Here is a 21714-nt window from a genome sequence, read left to right as displayed (position 1 = left end):
GGCCTCATATCAGCTGGTGTATGCTGCCTGGTTGGTTTAATTAAACTGCTGAAGTAGATGTAACTAATAAATCAGATTTTGATTTTGAACTCAGATTGACATTAAAGTCAAACTATAAACTATAAATCATGTTTTTAAGTTTATTCTTAAAGGTAAAGAAAAACATGTTAGGGGAATGGGGCCTTTCCCCATTTTCTATGCTGACTTACATCAGTAGCACACATGAACATTTAGTTAATAGTGTTTTAAAATTCTCTCTCTCTCTCTCTCTCTCTCTCTCTCTCTCTCTCTCTCTCTCTGTGTGTGTGTGTGTGTGTAGTGAAAGCATGTATGTGTTACATGTCTGTGTGGTACAGTTATGAGTGTATGTGTGTGTGATTCAGGTTTGTGTGTTTATGTCTGTGTATTAGTTGAAAGCATATTTGTTTTTATTTGTGTGTGTGTGGTACAGGCATGTATGTGTATAAATATGCATGTGTTTTATAGGTATATATGTATGTGTATGATATTTAGGCATGTGTGTGTATGTTGTGTAAGTTGCAAACATATTTGTGTATGTGTGTGTGGTACAGGCATGGGTGTTTATGTGTGTGGTGCAGAGATATGTGTGTACCATATAGTTATATATGTATGTATGTATATGTAGTTCAGGCATGTGTGTGTGTGATTGAGGCTTATTTGTATGTATGTGTGTTCTATAAGTGTGTGCTAGCATGTGTACATGTATGTGCGTGTTGTACAGGCATGTGTATGAATGTGTGTGTCTGTGATAAAAGAACGTATGTGTGAGTGTGTGTATGTATGTGTGTATGTGTGTGTGTGTGATACAGGCATATGTGTGGAGGGCAGTAGTTAAAATCAGTTGTCTTTCTCCAATACTCACTATATTTATTTGGGACAGGGTTTGTCACTGTATCTGTACCTTTATAGTTCAGCTAAACTAGTTGACCAGTGACAATCCTCATGTCTCTGTGCTTACTCAGTAATTGGGGTGTGCCACTATGTATTGCTTAACCAAGGGAGTTGCTTCTTCAATCTCACCACAGTAACAACATGATGAAAATGTAGTCTCTCTCATTAGGGATATATTTTTAGTCCTTCATTTCATGCTGCTTATTTAAGACAGAAAGATCACAAAACTATATGAATATATCTCTCACTGATAACAGTGAGATTGAGGCCTTTAAGTGAAATCTGAAAACACAATGGAATCCATACTTCTGAGGCACTCTAAGGGGTCAGGATGGTGTTGAAGTTGTCCTTGGCTCCATTTGGGAGATGTCTTGCAACTAGCCCCTCTGTTCACTTTTCAGGCCACTATACTATACCCATTAGCTTGGGTTAAGAGTGAGTAAGTAAATAAGCTTACCAAGATGAAGGATTTTTGCTTGTACCCCAAGAATGATTCATTGAATATGTTTGTAACTAAAGGCATGACTTCTACCAACAGTGGAGGTAATTGCTTCACACAAGAACAAAAGTCAGCTTTTTAACCAGCGCAAACCCTTTCCCAAACATTTACCTTTAAATGATGTAAAAATACCTGGTGTAAGGAAAATTGTTCTTTTGAACAAATGAGATGATTCTGGTAGTTGCAGGCTCTGGGCCAGAGACCTCTCAGGAAGCTTGGTTGTGAGAACATGTTTTCATGAGCACTAAAGCAGCCCTGTCTACTTCACGTTTGAGATTTCTCAAAATGCCTCATGATTTCTTGGCTCAGGAGTATTTTTTCTTTCCTAGGTACGTTCTATTTATTCTGCTTTGATTCTCCTTTAAAAAAATCTCTGTACTAGTTTGATATCTTCTTTATCTTTTAACTTAGTGTAGATAAAAGAATCTATGCAGAAGAGGAGGCAGAAAGATTGTAAGACCCAGAGGTGATAGATGACTCCAAGGAAAAAGTGCCTTTCAAATACAACTGGGTTGACATACAAGTGAATTCACATAAACTGTGGGAAGCATACACAGGCCCTGCACAGGTTTAGAACAAACAAAATCCCATCAGAAAAGTGGCACAGTGTTCCACTTTGAATTCATAAAATATAATTTTTTTCTAGCAGTAACTCATGCCTTGGCTTTGTTAAGGTTAAGACTATGTCCAAGGCCTTAAACTTCTACGGTGGAGTGATACGCTAAGGTAGACATACATACTCTTATATGTCACAGTGTGTACCCCTGTTTTATTTTATTACATAAACTCAGTTCTGGCTTTAAAGGAAACATTGCCAACAAAAGGAGGTGTGAAAGGATGGAAGGTAGATTACCAAATTTATTCTGGATGTTTTATACAGAGCTAATGTGGGTTGGGTCCAAGTAAAAATTACCAGAGATGTCTTGTGCCTCCTTTAAATTACATGCTTTTAAGGTTCGTTTTATTAATTTGGTTACTGTCTCTGTGCCCTCTGGTTAGTCTGGCTAAGTGTTTATCTATCTTGTTGATTTTCTCAAAGAACCAGCACCTGGCTTTGTTGATTCTTTGTATAGTTCTCTTTGTTTCTACTTGGTTGATTTCAGCCCAGAGTTTGATTATTTCCTGCCGTATACTCCTCTTGGGTGTATTTGCTTCTTTTTGTTCTAGAGCTTGCAGATATGATGTTAAGCTGATAGTGTATGCTTTCTCCACTTTCTTTATGGAGGCACTCAAAGATATGGGTTTTTTTATTTGGCACTGCTTTTATTGTGTCCCAAAAGTTTGGTTATGTTGTGCCTTCATTTTCATTAAATTCTAAAAAGTCTTTAACTCAGTAGGGGGAAGAGAACAATCTCTGGGAAGCAGAGAGAGAGAGAGAGAGAGAGAGAGAGAGAGAGAGAGAGAGAGAGAGAGAGAGAGAGAGAGAGAGAGAGAGAGAAAATGGGGGCTAGTTCAGATATGGGAGTAGATGGGGAGAAGAACAGAGGGTCAGGAATTTGAAAGTAGGTGTGTAGCAGTGGGAAAGGGGGGGACTGAGGGTAGTCACTAGAAAGTCCAAAATACCAGGGATTCAAGAGGCTCCCAGGACCCAACAGGGAGGACATTAGCCAAAATACCCAACAAAGGAGAGATATAGCCTGTAGAGACCATATCCAGTGAATAGGCATGGCCCCCAGTTGAGGGATGAAGCTACTCACCCACCTCAAAAATATTAATCCAGAATTTTTCCATCAAACTGAAATACAGAGACAAAGAGTGGAGCAAAACCTGAAGGAAAGGCCATCCAGAGACTACCCCACCTAGGGATCCATCCCATCTGCTGACACTATACCCAGACACTTGCTGATGCTAAGAAGTACTTACTGACAGGAGCCTGGTATAGCTGTCCCAAGAGGTTCTGCCAGAGATGGACCAATATAGATACAGATGTACACAGCCAAACATTAGACTGAGTGTGGGGGGCCCAGTGGAGAAGTTAGGGCAAGGACTGTAGAAGCTGAAGGGGTGTGCAACCTCATAGGAAGAACAAAAATATCAACCCCCCCACCAAAGCTTCCAGGGACTAAACTACCAACCAAAGAGTACATAGGAGGTACCCATGGCTCCAGCTAGATATGTAGCAAAGGATTGCCCTTTATGGTATCACTGGGAGGGGAGCCCCTTGGTCCTGTGGCGGTTGATGACACAGGATAGGGGAACACTAGGGTGCTGAGGCAGGAGTAGTTGGGCGGGTGAGGGACAACCCTCATAAAGGCAGGGGTAGGGAGGAGGGGATAGAGAGAATGTGGAGGGAAAACTAGGAAAGGGAACAACATTTGAAATGTAAATAAATAAAATAACCAATGAAAATGAAAAAAAAAAAAGATTCACTTTGAAGAATTAGAATTAAGAACTGATTAACTCTTTTTTAGTAAACCAGGGTGGCACTGGATCTTTTTACAAATGACCTTCTCAAAGATACTAGTTTTGTAGAATTCATTAGCAGTGGTTTCTGACATTACCAACTTGTAGTGGTCCTTGAATATGGAAGAACATATGTTACTGCCATATTTCCTAAAGCTTATCTTTGGTCCAATGGATCAACATTTTGCTAAGCATTTAATGGCTTCATTTTTGTTGTACCATAGTGAACTGAAATATTTTCAGAATTATAGTCAACAGAAATTGTTTGAGAATTTTATATATGGATATAATATGTTTGAGCAAATCTCTTTACCATGGAATCCCTTTCCCATTCCTCTTCTCACTTCCTTCATGGTGTTATATACTTACAACAAACAAACAAACAAACAAACAAACAAAAAACTAAACAATAGAACTTCGCTAAGTTCACTAAAGTCTCCTGTGTGTTTATGGCTTTCATCAGATCATCGACTGGATCATTGTTAGGTTCTCAGGAGCCACATCCCTGAAGAAAACTGATTTTTTTTTTCTCCACCAGCAGCCATCAGTTGCCAATAACTCCTCAGATAGGTGTGGGATTTCATGAGAGCCTCCCCATACATGCTAGGGTTTTGGATGGCTTGATCTGCTGTAGGCTTTGTGCAGGCAATCACAGCTGCTTTATGTTCATGCAAGAGTTCTGTCATGTCTGGAAAATACTATTTCACTACTTCTGGCCCCTATACTATTTGTCTTTCCTCTTCCACTGTGGTCTCTGAGCCTTTGGGTTGGTGGTATGGTACCTATGTCTCATTTAGAGTTGACCATGCCCTCACCAGATTATTTTCTATAGGTTTCTGTCATAATAATCTACTAAAATCCCTCTCTGATGGCAGCTAAGAGATGCATACTCTATGGGTATAAATGTTAGAATTTAGGGGACGATTTTGTTTTAAATATTTACTCTTTTGCCATTAAGAATTTAGTTATCATAACATCCTAGTAAAATTGATGTTTACTTGTATACTTAGATTTTCAAAATTTGAGGCCCTACTGTTCTGAGAAATCTGACAATAATTCCTTGATCTAGGATTAATAAAGTATCTTAACCTGCCATTGGGAGAGAAGATTACATAATTCATTCATGAGCTACAAATTTCTCTTTTGAAGACAAGAGGGAGCAACACAAAGCACTAGTGGCCTGTCCTGGAGACATGAGAACAATGATGTACTTGATATTTCTTGAGGCACACAGGAAGCTGGGCTGACTTGAAGTATTGCTAATGGACTCTGAGTCACTGCTTCCCATCTTATCCCAGCCATCCTATGAGTCCTTTGACATACAAAACTAATATAAAAGCTTAAGGTTCAAGCTTAAAATATGTAATTTAGAGTTGAAATTTTTAACTCAATTCACTGTTATGTCCAGATTACCTTTGAAAGTCTCATTACAGCATCAAAGAACAAATAAGGTGTGAATTTTCAGCTAGTCAGCATCTCACAGGGATTATACACAGTGCATGGGAAGGGATGCAAGTCACATTCCAGTAGTGCCTTTTCCCATTGCTTCCAAACCTTCCACTGCAGCCATTATTTTATTTAATATTCATTAATAGTTCATCAAAAATAATTGACCATTGCATTCAACATTGGGTAACTGGGCATTTGCTGACTGGCTCATTTAGTTTCTCTGGGGAATACACATGACCAGATGGAAAATGCACTGATACTGTAAAGTAACAACATTTATGAAATAAATCTGCCTGTCCTTCAATTGGAAACCATATTGATGAACTGATAATGTGTTTTCATTCTTGTTATCATACTGTAGCCTCAGACGATACACATGACTCTCAAGAGGACATTGCAGTATTATGAGCATCAAGTTATCGGGTGAGTAAAAATGGGTTTTGGCTATTTATGGAAAAAATTCAAAGTGATTTATCAAGTGCAGCTGTTGAGCTTATAAGTTAGTGTTCTCTTGAAGTCAACTTCATGGTGTATGTCTGTTAACATATATGTGAGAATTAATAAGAGTACTTTACAGTAAAAATATACTTTGGTTTATTTTTTTCTCCTTTTAAATGAAAAATAAAATTCTCTTTTCTATTTTTCTCACACTTTCCCCTTTCTTATGTTTTAATTTCCCATTTGTAAGACTGAATCTTATAATTTTGTTTTACTACTACGAAAGGATTGTTGGTACCAAATGGAGGCTTCTAATAGGGTTTTGAACCTTTATATAGAGTTTGGCTGCAATCAACTTTAAAGATAGGTCTTGTTTTAGCCTGGATCATGTGCTGCATGTTTTCCCTGTTACAGCTCATTTCTTAAAATGGATTTGGAAATTGTATATATTAATAACACTTTATATCAAAAAGTAAGAAATCAGGACCTTACCAGGACAGAGATATTTTATTAAAATATAATGGTTATGTTAATAACCCCCGAATTAGATGTCATGATTAGGTGATATTATTTCAGTGAAAGAAATTTTTAGTCAGAAAACTCCAAATAAATAGGCCTAAATTCACTTTTGATTGACCTTAGTAAAAAGCAGTTTGGTAAATAGCAAAAAAAAAAAAAAAATTTATTTTTGTGATTAATCTAGCTTGTCATATTAAATCAATTAACATTAAAAACAATGGATATTGTCACTATACCTTGTTAGTATTTTCTTTGTGCTGCAATGGTTTGGCTTGTAAAAAGTCAAACTCTTGTAATCCTTGCAATATCATTAGGGATCATTTTATATTATGGGAATCATAATAGTTCACATTTTGGACAATTAGGATATAATGTGATTAAAATAAAACAGAAAGACATAAGAATAGAAAGTGATTTCAGTGCCTCGCATAATGCCATGTTCTTTAAAGCACCTGATTATTGTGTTGATTGTCATTCAGTGGCAATTGCTTTGAAACTTTGACACATTAAATCTCAGAAGTGCAGTGCTAAGGAAAACATATTTAAACTTATGAGATGGCTTTTAATTTGATGCCATTAGTGATTTAAAACAGTTTATCTTAATGGAGCAAAAGAATGCCAATTTAACCTTTCCTTGTGCATTTTAAAATAAGACCAATAACTCATTGAAATTACTACTTTTAAAGTTTGCTCTGTGGCTTAACTTAGTTCATACACTTAAACAATTTGTCAATTATAGTAAGTGTTGTATATTTGTTATTATTATTATTTTAAATATTTTTATGGTAATGCCAGTGATTGAAGTCAAAATGTTGTTTTAAAAATTATAAGTGCCAGTCTTTGCTTGGGAATCAAATAATCAAGTCAAAATGCTCTTATTTATAAACCAAAATGCATTGCCATAGGGACAAATTGGAAGAAGAACTCATATTTCTATTGAACTAGATAATTAACCTCACCGTGATAATTATAGAGCAGCCTTTGGCCATTGGTGGGATGGAGTTCTCTTTTATCTGCCATAACTCTTCTTGGAATGTATGGTGACATGAACTGAGACGATTATCTTCTTATTGGTTGAATGGTCTTTTCTTAGTTCTTTTTATTCTGTCTAACACAATATAAGGACTATGGATAAATTGTTTATAACAAGGTGTCCTGATACTGTACTTGATTAAAATGGACCATCAACCTGTTTGCTTGGATGTTGTATAGGTGGATATAGACCACCAATGACTTCATTTGCTTTGATGCTGATGGAGACTAAGGGGCTAGGTGGCTACACTCTCATTGCATTTGTCTTTCTTGACTCTGCCTGCCCTCATCCCTACTTCTCATTGTATAGCTTCCTTTTTCTTTCTTTTTTTTTTTTTTTTTGCATTTCATTTTTAATTTATTTTTATTGGATGTTATATTTACATTTCAGATATTATCCCGTTACCCCATTTCTCCCACCACCCAGGAACCTCCTATCCCATCCCTCCTCCTACTGCTTCTATGAGCATGTGCCCCCCAACTACCCCCCCACTCCCACCTCTTCACAATCAAATTCCCCCGTCCCCAACTCAGTGTTCAGCCTTCATGGAACCAAAAATCTCCTCTCCCACCTATGCCCAACAAGGCCCTCCTTCCCTACATATACAGATGGAGTCATGGGTCCCTCCCTATGTGCTCCCAGGCTGATAGTTTAGACCTTGGGAGCTCTGGTTGGTTGGTATTGTGGCTATCCTCATGGGGCAATAAACCCTTTCAGCTCCTTCAGTCTTCTCTCTAGCTTCTCCATTAGGAACCACTTGATCAGATCAGTGGTTAACTGTGAGCATCCACCTCTGTATATGTCAGGCTCTGGCAGACCTCTAAGGAGACAGCTATATCAGGCTCTTGTCAGCATGCACTTCTTGACCTTCATATCAGTGTCTATCTTTGGTGACTGCACATGGGATGGATACCCAGGTGGAATAGTCTCCAGATGGCCCCTTCTTCAGTTTCTGTCCCACACTTTGTTTCCATATTTGCTCCCTTGAGTATTTTGTTAGTCCTTCTAAGTAGGACAGAGGCATCCACACTTGGTCTTCCTTCTTCATGACCTTCATGTAGTCTGGGTTGAATCTTGGCTATTTCAAGCTTTTGGGCTAATATTTAATTATCAGTGAGTAAATACCATGTATGTTCTTTTGTAATTGGGTTACCTCACTCAGGATATTTTCTAGTTCCATCCATTTACCTAAGAATTTTTCAAATTCATTATTTTTAATAGCTGAGTAATACTTCATTGTGTAAATGTACCACATTTTTTGTATCCATTCCTCTGTTGAAGGACATCTGTGTTCTTTCCAGCTTCTGGCTACTATAAATAAGGCTGCTACAAACATAGTAGAGCACATGTCCTTGTTATTTGTTGGAGCATCTTCTGGGTATATGCCCAGGAGTGGTATCGCTGGGTCCTCAGGTAAGGCTATGTCCAATTTTCTGAAGAACTGCCAGACTGATTTCCAAAGTGGTTGCATAAGCTTGCAATCCGATCGACAATGGAGGAATGTTCTTTCTCCACATCCTTGCTAGCATCTACTGTCACCTGAGTTTTTGATCTTAGCCATTCTGACTGGTGTGAGGTGGTATCTCAGGGTTGTTTTCATTTGCATTTCCCTGATGACTAAGGATGTTGAGCATTTCCTAAGGTGCCTCTAGGCCATTCAAGTTTCCTCAGTTGAGAATTCTTTGTTTAGCTCTGTACCCCATTTTTAATAGGGTTATTTGGTTGTCTGGAGTCTAATTTTTTGAGCTCTTTGTATATATTGGATATTAGCCCTCTATCGGATGTAGGATTGGTAAAGATCTTTTCCCAATCTGTTGGTTGCCATTTTGTCCTGTTGACAGTGTCCTTTGCCTTACAGAAGCTTTGCAGTTTGATGAGGTCCCATTTGTCAATTCTTGATCTTAAAGAATAAGCCATTGGTGTTTTATTCAGGAACTTTTCCCCTGTGCCTAGGTATTCAAAGGTCTTTCCCACCTTCTCTTCTATTAGTTTCAGTGTATCTGGTTTTATGAGAAGGTCCTTTATCTACTTGGACTTGAGCTTTGTACAAGGGGATAAGAACAGATTGATTTGCATTCTTCTACATGGTGACCTCTAGTTGATCCAGCACTATTTGTTGAAAATGCTGTTTTTCTCCACTGGATGGTTTTAGCTCCTTTGTCAAAGATCAAGTGACCATAGGTGTGTGGGTTCATTTCTGGATCTTTAGTTCTATTCCATTGATCTTCCTGCCTGTCTCTGTACCAATACCATGCAGTTTTTATCACTATTGCTCTGTAGTATAGTTTGAGGTCCGGGATGGTGATTCCCCAGAAGTTTTTTATTGTTGAGAATGGTTCTTGCTATCCTAGGTTTTTTATTATTCCAAATGAATTTGGTTTAGGTATGAGTGTAATTGTAGTTTCATAGAACGAATTGGATAGTGTTCCTTCTGTTCCTATTCTGTGGAATACTTTGAAGAGAATTCATATTAGGTCTTCCTGGAAGGTCTGATAGAATTCTGCACTAAAACCATCTGGTCCCGGACTTTTTTGGTGGGAAGACTTTTAATGACTACTTCTATTTCTTTAGGGGTTATGAGACTATATAGATGGCTGATCTGCTCCTGATTTAATTTTGGTACCTGGTACCTGTCTAGAAAATTGTCCATTTCATCTAGATTTTCCAGTTTTGTTGAGTATAGGCCTTTGTAGTAGGATCTGATGATTTTTTAATTTCCTCAGTTTCTTTTGTGATGTGTTTCTTTTCAGTTCTGATTTTATTAATTTGGATACTGTCTCTGTGCCCTTTGGTTAATCTGGCTAATGGTTTATCTATCTTGTTGATTTTCTCAAAGAACCAGCTCCTGGTTTTGTTGATATTTTGTATAGTTCTTTCTATTTCTACTTGGTTCATTTCACCCTGAATTTGATTATCTCGTGCTGTATACTCCTCTTGGGTGTATTTGCTTCTTTTTGTTTTAAAGCTTTCAGGTGTGCTGTCAAGTTGTTAGTGTATGCTCTCTCCAGTTTCTTTTTGTAGGCACTTAGAACTATGATTTTTCCTCTTAGTACTGCTTTCATGGAGTCCCACAAGTTTTGGTATGATGTGTCCTCATTTTCATTAAATTTTAAAAAGTCTTTAGTTTCTTTCTTTATTTTTTCCTTGACCAAGTCATCATTGAGTAGAGTGTTGTTCAGTTTCCATGTGTATGTGGGCTTTCCATTGTTTTTGTCATTATTAAAGACCAGCCTTAGTCCATGGTGGTCTGATACGGTGCAAGGGATTATTCCAATCTTATTGGAGGCCTGTTTTGTGACCAGTTAAATGGTCTATTTTGGAGAAGGTACCATGAGGTTCTGAGAAAAAGGTATATTCTTTTGTTTTAGGATAAAATGTTCTGTAGATATTAGTTAAATCCATTTGATTCATAACTTCTGTTAGTTTCATTGTGTCTCTGTTTAGTTTCTGTTTCCATGATCTGTCCATTGCTGAGAGTAAGGTGTTGAAATCCCCCACTATTATTGTGTGAGGTGCAATGTATGCTTTGAGCTTTAGTAATGTTTCTTTTATGTATGTGGGTGCCCTTGCATTTGGTATATAGATGTTCAGAATTGAGAGTTAATCTTGGTACATTTTTTTCTTTGAGTATAAAGTATCCTTCCTTTTCTTTTTTGATTACTTTTGGTTGAAAATTGATTTTTATCTGTTATTAGAATTGCTACTCCAGCTTGTTTCTTGGGACCATTTGCTTAGAAAATTGTTTTCCATTCTTTTACTTTGAGGTAGTATCTGTCTTTTTCACTGAGGTGTGTTTCCTGTATGCAGCAAAATTCTGGCTCCTGTTTATGTATCCAGTCTGAGAATCTATGTCTTTTTATTGGAGAATTGAGTCCATTGATATTAAGAGATATTAAGGAAAAATGATTGTTGCTTCCTCTTATTTTTGTTATTCGAAGTGGAATTATGTTTGTAAAGCTATCTTCTTTTGGGGTTGTTGGAAGATTACTTTCTTGCTTCTTATAGGTTGTAGTTTCCCTCCTTGTGTTGGAATTTTCGATCAATTATCCTTTAAAGTGCTGGATTTGTGGGAGGATATTGTGTAAATTTGGTTTTGTCATGGAATATCTTGGTTTCTCCATCAGTATTGACTGAGAGTTTTGCTGGGTATAGTAGTCTGGGCTGGCATTTGTGTTCTCTTATGGTCTGTATGATATCAGTCCAGGATCTTCTGGCTTTTATAGTCTCTGGTGAGAAGTCTGGTGTAATTCTTATTGGTCTGCCTTTATATGTTACTTTACCCCTTTCTCTTACTGCTATTAGTATTTTTTCTTTGTTTTATACATTTGATGTTTTGATTATTATGCGATGGGAGGTATTTCTTTTCTGGTCTTAAGTTTACTATTTGGAGTTCTGTAGGCTTCTTGTATATTTATGGACATCTCTTTTTGTAGGTTAGGGAAGTTTTCCTCTATAATTTTGTTGAAGATATTTACTGGCCCTTTAAGTTGGGAATCTTCACCCTCATCTATACCTATTATTCTTAGATTTGGCCTTCTCATTGTGTCCTGGATGCTTTGGGTTCGTAGCTTTTTGCATTTTGTATTTGCATTGACAGTTGTGTCAATGTTTTCCATTGTATCTTCTGCACATGAGATTCTCTCGTCTGTCTCTTGTATTGTCTTGGTGATGCTTGCGTCTATGACTCCTGATTTCTTTCCTAGGACTATCTCCAGGGTAGTCTCCCTTTGAGATTTCTTTATTGTTTATACTTTCCTTTTTAGATCCTGGACGGTTTTGTTTAATTTCTTCACCTGTTTGGTTGTGTTTTCTTGCAATTCTTTAAGGGATTTTTGTGTTTCCTCTTTCAGGGTTTTTATCTGTTTACCTGTTTTCTCCTCAAATTCTTTGAGAGTGTTATTTATATCCATTTTAAAGTCCTCTTTCATCATCATGAGAACTGATTTTAATTCTGTATCCTGCTTTTCCTGTGTGATGGGGTGTCCAGGGCTTTCTATGGTGGGAGAACTGGGTTCTGATGATGCCAAGTAACTTTGGTTTCTGTTGCTTACGTTCTTGCGCTTGCCTTTTGCCATCCGGTTAACTTTAGTGCTACCTGCACTCACTGTTTCTGACTGGAGCCTGTCTTTTCAGTTATCTTGCTTGTCTTAGAATTCCTCAGGGTCCAGATGTCTTTGTGAATCTGTGATCCTGATCTCCAGCTGCTCTGAGTACAGTGGATCCTCTATGATGCCTCAGGATATAGTTTCTCCACAGTAGCAGACCAGCTAAGTGTCTGCTGCTCTGAATGCAGTGTCTCTTCTAGGATGTCTTAGGCTATGGTTTCCGCTGCTCTGAGTGCAGTGGACATCCTCTAGGATGTCTCAGGATATGGTGTCTTCATGCGAGCAGACCTGCTAGGTGTCTGCCCCAGCCACAAGGACCAGGCGAGGGGCGGAAGGGGAGTTGTATTCTGCAGGGGCGGGTTTTGGGTGCCTGGTAGGTCCTGAGTCCTCCCTGCTCCCAGTTGTAACTCTGGGGATTAGGGTAGTGGGCAATTGTTCTTACCTGCTGCTCTGAGTTCAGTTGCTCCTCTTGGATGTTTCGGGATATTGTTTCTTCATGGGAACAGACCAGCTAGGTGTCTGCCCCTGCCACAAGACCAGGCAAGGGTAGCTTCCTTTTCTAACTTTTTAATTTGACTTTAAGGCTGTCTGCTTTGTATTTCTCTTTACAAAACTGAAAAAGGAGAAAAGCTAATATCATTAACACTGGGGACTAATGTCTTCACACCTAGGTGCTGTTCCTTCTCACAAAACAGTTTAGTTATTTCTAACTGTGAAAACTGATGTGTTTCCTACACTTAAGGGAATTTAAACAATAGAGAGTAAGTGTCACAAAGCATTATTTTCCATAGTTTTAGAGATGTATTCCTAACAAGAAAATTCTTTTTCTACTTTCTGAAAATTACACTTCTCATAAGTAAATCTTGGAGTAATTTTGAAACCACAGATTGAGAATTTAAAGGAGGAGAGGTGACAGAGTTTATGTATGGGTGCTTTTTTATTTCTCAATATGGTCTCAATTTTTGCCTTATCAATTTTCCCTCTTTTTTTCCTTAAAACTGTATCCTTTGTTCTGTTTTACACATCAAATATCAAGAGTATCATACACCACTCCTTGAGTTTTTATAACTGTTTCCCATAGAAACTCCTGGAGGCTTTTTGCAGCCTCCAAAAACCTAGCACTGGAGCTAGGAGCGTCTATCTGTTCAAAGGATCACAAAGAGGAAGGAGCCTCTTGTTGTGGAGTAATATAACCTTTCTACCAGTGGCTCTTCATATTTACACAATTATTCTATATTTTAATTTTTTCAGTTGTTCATGTATTTATCCATAGAGATCACTTTTATTGGAAAAGTGAATTCTAAAATAATATATTCATGCTATGTGGTAAATCTTTCTCTCTCTACTGTTGTCGTTGTCACTGCCACTATCATCATCTTCTTCTTCTTCTTCTTCTTCTTCTTCTTCTTCTTCTTCTTCTTCTTCTTCTTCTTCTTCTTCTTCTTCTTCTTCTTCTTCTTCTTCTTCATCATCATTATCATCATCATCTCTTACTGAGAGATTTTGATCTAGTTTTCTGGCTTCTATTCATTGTTGACTTGTCCTGAGTTTTTATTGTAAAGAATGATTTAAAAATTACTTGAAGTCAGTGGTTCCTAAATATTAATCTGCATTAGAATTACTTTGTAACTACATATATTTATATCTACATGTGCACATATGTACACACGTATACACACACACACACGACAATGTATTAGTTTGACATTTATGATCAAAATATGAATAGTTTCACAGTGTCTAGTTGCACACTGTAGTGAAATCAGTAGCTGCCTGGTCTAAGAAGTGGAAGCTACAGAATAAAAAGAACAGTGAAGCCCCCTGCATGAAGATACAGGTTCGAAAGCCATCTTGTAAAATTTGTAGTGTAAATTTGGTTTTAAAAGCTGATAAATATAATGTCCACAGGCAATGACAACAAGAAGAGTTATCTGTTTAAGAAGAGTTGAGCATATAATAGTGTGCTAGCCTCCCTCTTTTGCTTTTGTCCCATACCAGATCCCCACCCTATTGGATAGATAATGGCACTGATGCTCAAGGTGACTGTTTTCCATTCAGTTTACTGACATGTCGATCATTTCTAGAAGCATCTTCATAAACACGCTCAGTAACGGCCAAGATTAACCCTCATGTCTATTAAACGAGTTGCTAGTTTCAAAAATCTGAGGTGAGCTCAACATTTCTGACAAGTTATTGGGCCACTCTAATGCTGCTAATTCAGAGATTTCAATTCAAATTGTCTTTATAAACCATATTGTTGTCCATTAGGATAGATTAAAATCAGAATTCTCTGTCATCTGACCTCTACTTTTTAAAGCCCATTGTCTTCTACCATCCTCCTTTCATTTCATTCCAATTTCTCAAGATCAGTCATGGGATTTATATTATTTTCTTGAATGTTCTATTTGCAGATGTCTGTATTCTACTTTTTCTCTATATGTAGGTGTTTGCTAGAATGCCATCACGTCTGAAAGGTCTTCCCTGAGGACCTAACCTCAAGAATCTCTCCTCTGACCTCAGTCTTCAAATCAGTCATTTCTATAATACTATCACCAGTAATTTCATATTGATCATCATTGGCTGTTATTATCTTTTGTTTTTTTCATTTATCTTGCTTATTCCGTATCCCGTTGTTTTTGTTAGTGATTGACATGCATGAGGGACTAACTTTTAGAAAGATGGGTAGAGAGGGGCTAAATGAACAAATTACAATCCAGAAGTTCGTGAGTAGTAGCATAAGTAGCATAGTGAATTAAAAAATTACGTGCAGGAAGGATATAATCTGAGTGGCTGAGTTTAACATCTCTGTCCATTATAAATTTTGTACCTCAGTTTTCTCATTTTAACGATTTAAGTTCAACAAAGTTGGAGTCAAGTTTGCCTTCTGAAGAAGCATTCTGGTCTTCTTGGCCAGCCCTTTGGAATGTGAAACACTTGGCCACCACTGTCCTCAATAGTGATATCATTCAGAGGCCACTAAGAAAGTTCCAGCCTACCTCAGCATGTAAAGGCATTGTGTCATGCAGTCCCTCATGGGTACTCCAGGAGAGACCATTGTTATATATGGCAAGAAGATACTCTGATGGACTATGTTCCTTAGATAAGATCTCAGAGTTAGAAAATGGTAAGTCAAATTTTGTCAGGCTCTAATTACTCTACTTAATCTTTCATTCATAGCGCTGTTATCTGTGCTATGAATATGGGTAAGGTTAGTGTGTGTGTTTTTTCTTTCTTCCTTTCTTCATTCCTTTTTTTCTTTAATTAGTTATTTACTTTTATATCTCAATCTCATCTTCTCCCTCCTCTTCTCCCAGTTCCTCCTTCTCATCTTACCCACCATGTCCCACCCTCATTTCTCCTCAGAACAGGGGAGACCTCCCATAGATTTCAACCTACCTTAGCATGTTAAGTTGCAGTAGATCCAGTTAGTTTGGCTCAGTGCTTGTCTGCCTTGTTGATTTTCTCAAAGAATCAGCTCTTGCTTTCATTGATTTTTTTTTTTGTATTGCTCTCTTTATTTCTGATTAGTTGATTTTTACCCTGAGTTTTAGTATTCTACTCCTCTTAGGGGTACTTGTTTCTTTTTTGCTCTAGAGCTTTTAAGTGCACTGTTAACTCCTGAGAACATAAGTGATAAGTTATAACTGCATGTTAAGTCTGTAAGAATTCACTAATTTCTTTACAAAGGCACTTAGTGCTTTGAAATATCCTCCTAGCACTGCTTTCATCCTATTTCGTAAGTTTGGGTATGTTGTGCATTCATTTTCATTGAATTCTAGAAAGTCTTTAATTTCTTTCCATATATCTTCCATGACTGTGTTTTATTTAGTAAAGAGCTGTTCAGTTTCCATGGGATTATATGCTGTTCTTTCTGTTATTGTTGAAGTCCAGATTTAAGCCATGGTGGTCTGGTGGGATACTAGGAGTTATTTGAATTTTCTTTTATCTGTTGAGACTTGTGTTTGGTGGTGAAATATCCTGTACATATCTGTTAGGTTTATTTGATTCATAACATCTCTTTAATTTTATTATTTCTGTTTAGTTTCTGTCTGATAATCTGTCCATTGAAGAGAATAGGATGTTGGTCTCTTAATGTGTGGAGTTCATCATAAGATTTAACATTTAGTATTATTTCTTACACAAATGTGAGTCCTTGAACCTGGAATATAGATATTCAAAGTTGAGATGTCATCTTGGTGAATTTTTCCCTGAATGAGTATGATGAAGTAGAAACATAAGGGTTCTTCGAAAAGTCATTTGTGTTGGATGGTGTTTTTTCTGGGCCACACACATGAAGGAATATTTTGCTGAAGTGGACACAGGTGAAAGGATGTTCTGCTAAAACAAGCACATGAAAAGACTTGTGATGAAGGGAACTTCTCAAACAACATGCATGTATTGGTCCACTTTGCATTGTGTAGTTGAGCTCCTTTTGTTGGGACTCCATAGAAAAAAATGCACCCAAAACCTTCTGGTGGTGTGTGAAGGATTCTTGCCTCTTCTGCAGACCTGTACTGATTGATAGAGGGATGTCAGCTGAGACAGACTCACATGGAGCTTTAGACTGAAGAGCTGAGGCAAGAACTGTGCTGAGATAAGACCCTTGGTAGGCATGTGATGATTTGAAGGAGTATAAATAGAACTTGATGGACAAGTGACAGAGGCTGAGCTAGACTTGCTTATAGAGAGAGCTGGATAGAGCTTATTGATCTCACATCTTCACTGATCTTCATTGCTTTGCTGAGAGAGGCACATTCCTATTTGTCCTACCCACTTCTGCTGACTTGTGCCATACTGAAGAGGCTGTCTCTGCTAGGTAGTGACAGAGCTACTGATTCATGTTTGTTCTTCTGACTCTACCAAACTGAACTGCTAGTATAACTGTAAAGTGGTTGCAAGTGAATTGAGTTGCATGGTTGGCCTAGTAAAGGTAATACCTTTAAAGAAACTGACCTTTATCCAGAAGCCCTCAACTATCAATAACTCCTCTGCTAGGAATGGGGGCTCTTGAGCTCATTCCCCTTTCATGCTGAAATGTTACTTGATTTAATCTTGTATAGGTCTGTTAAGGAGATGCTCTTTGAGTTCATTAGTGTTGTCATGTCCAGAAGACCATGCTATGTCCAGTCCTTCCCAACTTCTGGTCATTACAAATTTGCAATGATTTTCTACATCCTTGGGTGGGTAGTATAGATGCCCCATTCATGGCTGAGTATTCAGCTGACAAGTATTCTCTATACTTTGACAAGTTGTTCATTTCCACTGAAAGAAGAAACTTTCCTAATGTGTTTTGGGAGTTTTACTATTATTCTATGAACATAGAGATACAGACATAGACGTCAGTTTGGTATTTCCTCCATTCAGCAAAATAATAATAGGAGATTCACCCTGTGGTCTTCTCCAGATTTACACTACCAGGCATGCCTTTCCTCTCTTGAAGCATGAGAGTAAATAAAAAAAAAAAAAAAGCAGTTGGTTACCCTATAACATCCATGACACTACTGTACACACAGGCATATCTTGCCATACTGGTTGTTATTGTGGCTTACAAGGTTGACAGCTGGGTAAGACTCTTGATGACTTTTCCTCCAAGCAGCCTGGATTGCACCTTCTGGTACTATGGCAGGTAGTCAGAAGAGCAGAAGCTTCCTGGTCAGTACCAACCCTATTTCACCATGTCTTAAGAAAATGAGTTTATAGAGGGTTACCAAGAGCAATGCCAATAACATGTATCTCTGGGTGATGTCCGGAATACTTCTTACATGAACCTTGTTGTAGAACTATCCCACATCTGGCACTGAGCTTTTATTTGGCAAAATATGGCTTCTGGGAGAAGCGAGAAGCATTATCTCCTGTGTAGGGCAACTCCAGATAAACTCTTTTATATGGAACTCTGCATATTTTAAAATCTTGTAAAACAGTAGGTTCCATATGTTGTTTTTGAATATCCATAGTGTTAGTTGTACCGTTACTAACTCCACATCTCTTCACCTAACTGCAATCCCCCTCTTCACCTAAACTTACCTTTCCACTTGATATCACTGTTCTACTCTGACTTTTTGCCCACGCTGTTAGAAAGTTTACAACTAGTTGATGTGCATTTGGACTTTTCAAACATGCCCAATATTAGTTATCCCCCTTCCTACCCTTTCCTCTGCCCAATCCTCCCATCCCTCCCTGTACTTAAACCTCTCTTCTCATCATTTCCCCTTTCTCCTTCATCTTACATGTATTTTACTATGCTTCCCAGAGCTTTCTAATTAACAGTTGCCTCCAGATACAGTCCTGTACTCTGAATGTTAATGGGGCTCTTGGCTTATGACAGAATTATGTTTAAAACAATCAGTTATTTCAAAGGTGGTTATCCAGAAAAACATAGACTGTATGTACTTGGTGTAGACACGAGTGCATTTGTAAATGCTTTCCAACGTTCCTCTGAATGCTAATTTTGTTTTCTTCTTAGTTATAGGGATGCAGAAAAGAATTTCCACAATATCTCTAACAGATGCTCCTATGCAGACCATTCCAACAAAGAGGAAATTGAAGATGTCTCAGGAATTCTTCGGTGTACTGCTAATGTACTCGGTATATTAACTATATGTTTTTTTAATATGACTGACAGAGAATATGAGGGGAAGGGAAGGTAAAGGTATGAGTGTTTCATTTTTCTCTTATGTTTGGGGAATATGGTCATTGGTGACCAAGACTTTGCCATTAAATATTTGGTTTTACACCCATGAAAAATGTTTGTATGTAAATTACAAACAAGTTCTTTACTTGTACGCTCAAAAATTCCTACCTTCTTGGGGAACATTTTCAAATATTTATATGATATTAATATTAGCCTTATATAATCCACACTTCCCTGGTGCTTACCTTCACTTGAACTGTATGATCTTTCTTTCTTCTCAAGGTTATACCTTTTTATTTCTTGGATATCCTTGTTGTAGCATATCAGCGAAACTTGTCATCCACCGGGCGCCATACTTGGGCTTAGGGCTAGGGACTGTGCATCTTGCAGATACCACTATTTTCCTTCAGGATTTTGGATATTCCCATATGGGCAAATGTACTGTTCTAAGTGTGACCATGCACTCTGTTTTTTAGTTGAGCTGGATTCTAGAAAAGTATGAAGGCCTTGGTGTACAAGAATTCTCTGCATAGCTGCTATCACAGCTGCAATCTGTTTAGCCCTAATTTCTTACAGAAGTTATTTAATTTTAAATCATTTAATTTTATTTTGCTTACTTCATTTGAGGTGAACATAATTCAGTTATTTTTGGAATTCTCATTTTTCTCTATGCCTCAAATAGGACTCTATAGCCCATTGGAGGACCAACAATGCCTTCATTGTTTGTGGATTCTACCCCTTCCTGCATTGAACGCCTAGAAAACAGTTGCTTACCAAAGCCTGGTTCCTAGCCCTACCCCAGTGTGGGGAAAAACTGTTCACAGATAAGATTATTTTCTTCTAATTAGTAGCCACTTCTGTCTACATTCTGTCACATGGTTTGCAGATTGATTTCTGTTCATTTCATGTTAGATTCCTAATAATTATTGTGACAACACAGCAGAGTGCTCCCAAGAGGCCCTTACGCAAGAGAAGATAGATATCAATGGTGCCCTCTCTGCTTATGACTTTGAGTGTTAAATTGTTGCATTATTTCAATCCCAATGTCTGCTGCATGCCAAGATAATCTAATTTTAGTTGTCTGAAAAAATGAATATTTAAAAGCAGTGGTATGCAAAGCCTAATTTTAGTTTGCATTAGATGTAAAAATATGCTTGTACTCTTATAAAACGGCATTTGTATTTTATCAGAAATTGTGCTGGTTTACTGGTGTAGTGAAACGTGGGCCTGTGCTGTGTTTGTTTTGACCATGTTGCAACTTGATACCATGGCTTGGATTTAGCTAGTTATAAAAGGACAGAGATAGAATGAGTGTAGAGAATTAAGAGAGAAGTCATGTCATGTTCTTGGCGATAATGAATTAAATATCACTGTAATTATGGCATTCTTATTAATTATTAATCATTCTATTCATTTACATCTCAAATGATATCCCACTTCCCGGTTACCCCTCCACAAGCCCCCTATCTCACAACTTTCCTTTTCTCCCTCCCCTTTGCCTTTATGTGGGTGGCCCCCCACTCACCCAACCTCTTCTGCTCCACCAATCCAGCATCCCCCTATGCTGGGGCATCAAACCTCCACAGCACCAAGGGCATCCTCTCACATTGATGTCAAACAAGACCATCTTCTGCTACACATGTATCTGGAGCCATGGATCCCTCCCTGTTTGGTTCATGGTCTTGTCCCTGGGAGCACTGGGTGGTCCAGCCAGCTGATGTTGTTCTTTCTATGAGGTTGTAATCCTCTCCGCTCCTCCAGTCCTTCTGACAGCTTTCTCCATTGAGGTCCCTGAGCTCAGTCTGATGGTTGGCTCCAAGCAGCCATATCTGCATTGGTCAGTCAAAGGAACAGCCATATCAGGTTCCTGTCAGCAAGCACCTCTTGGCAGTGGCAACAGTGTTGGGTTTGGTGTCTGCAGACAGGCTGGATTCCCAGGTGGGGCAGTCTCCAGATGACCCTTCCTTCAATTTCTGTTCCATTTTTTGTTCCTTTCTTCCTTTGGACAGGAACACTTCTGGGTTAAAAACTTTGTGATGGGTGTGTGGCTCCATCCCTCAACTAGGGGCCATGCCTATTTACAGAAGGCGGTCACTATAGGTTCTATCTCTCCTTCTCTGCACATTTCTGCTAAAGTCATCTCCATTGTGTCCTGGGAACCTCTCATTTCCCTGGTATCTGGAACCCTTCAGTGGCTATCTGCAGTTCCTCATCCCCCACACTACATATTTTTATTCGATTTTCTGACTGTCTGTACCACTTTCTCATCCCCTTCAGTACCTGATCCTGCCCCCTTATTTTCTCCCTCTCCTCTCTTCTTCCCAGGACCCCCCTCCCTCCACTTCCTGTGATCATTCTGTATCCCCCTCAATGAAGGACTGAAGCATCCACACCCTCGTTTTCCTCCTAAGTTCCATATAGTCTGTGGGTTGTACCATGGGCATTGAGAGGTTTTGGGCTAACATCTACCTATTAGTGAGTACATATCAGGTGTGTTCTTTTGTGTCTGGGTTACCTTACTCAGGATGATATTTTATAGTTTGATCCATTTGCCTGTGAATTTCATGAAGTCCTTGTTTTTAAAAGCTGAGTAATACACCATTGTGTAAAAGTGCTACAATTTCTGTATCCATTCCTCTGTTGAGGACATCTGGGTTGTTTCAAGTTTCTGGCTATTATAAATAAAGCTGCTATAAACATAGTGGAGCATGTGTCCTTATTATAT

At 38.2% G+C, this 21714-nt stretch overlaps 1 protein-coding gene across 1 annotated transcript in view; it reads left to right on the top strand.

The window, feature by feature from the left end:
- Gucy1a2 (guanylate cyclase 1 soluble subunit alpha 2) overlaps window positions 1-21714 on the top strand; it is a 277967-nt gene that overhangs the window by 24850 nt on the left and 231403 nt on the right. The window contains exons 2-3 of the mRNA XM_076926158.1: window positions 5625-5686; window positions 18822-18943. Of these exons, the coding sequence (XP_076782273.1) occupies window positions 5625-5686; window positions 18822-18943 (184 nt within the window). The remainder of the gene's footprint in view (window positions 1-5624; window positions 5687-18821; window positions 18944-21714) is intronic.

This window comes from Arvicanthis niloticus, chromosome 27 (assembly GCF_011762505.2).
Source record: "Arvicanthis niloticus isolate mArvNil1 chromosome 27, mArvNil1.pat.X, whole genome shotgun sequence".
Lineage (NCBI taxonomy): Eukaryota > Metazoa > Chordata > Mammalia > Rodentia > Muridae > Arvicanthis > Arvicanthis niloticus.
This window is presented reverse-complemented; position numbering and strand designations above follow the sequence as displayed.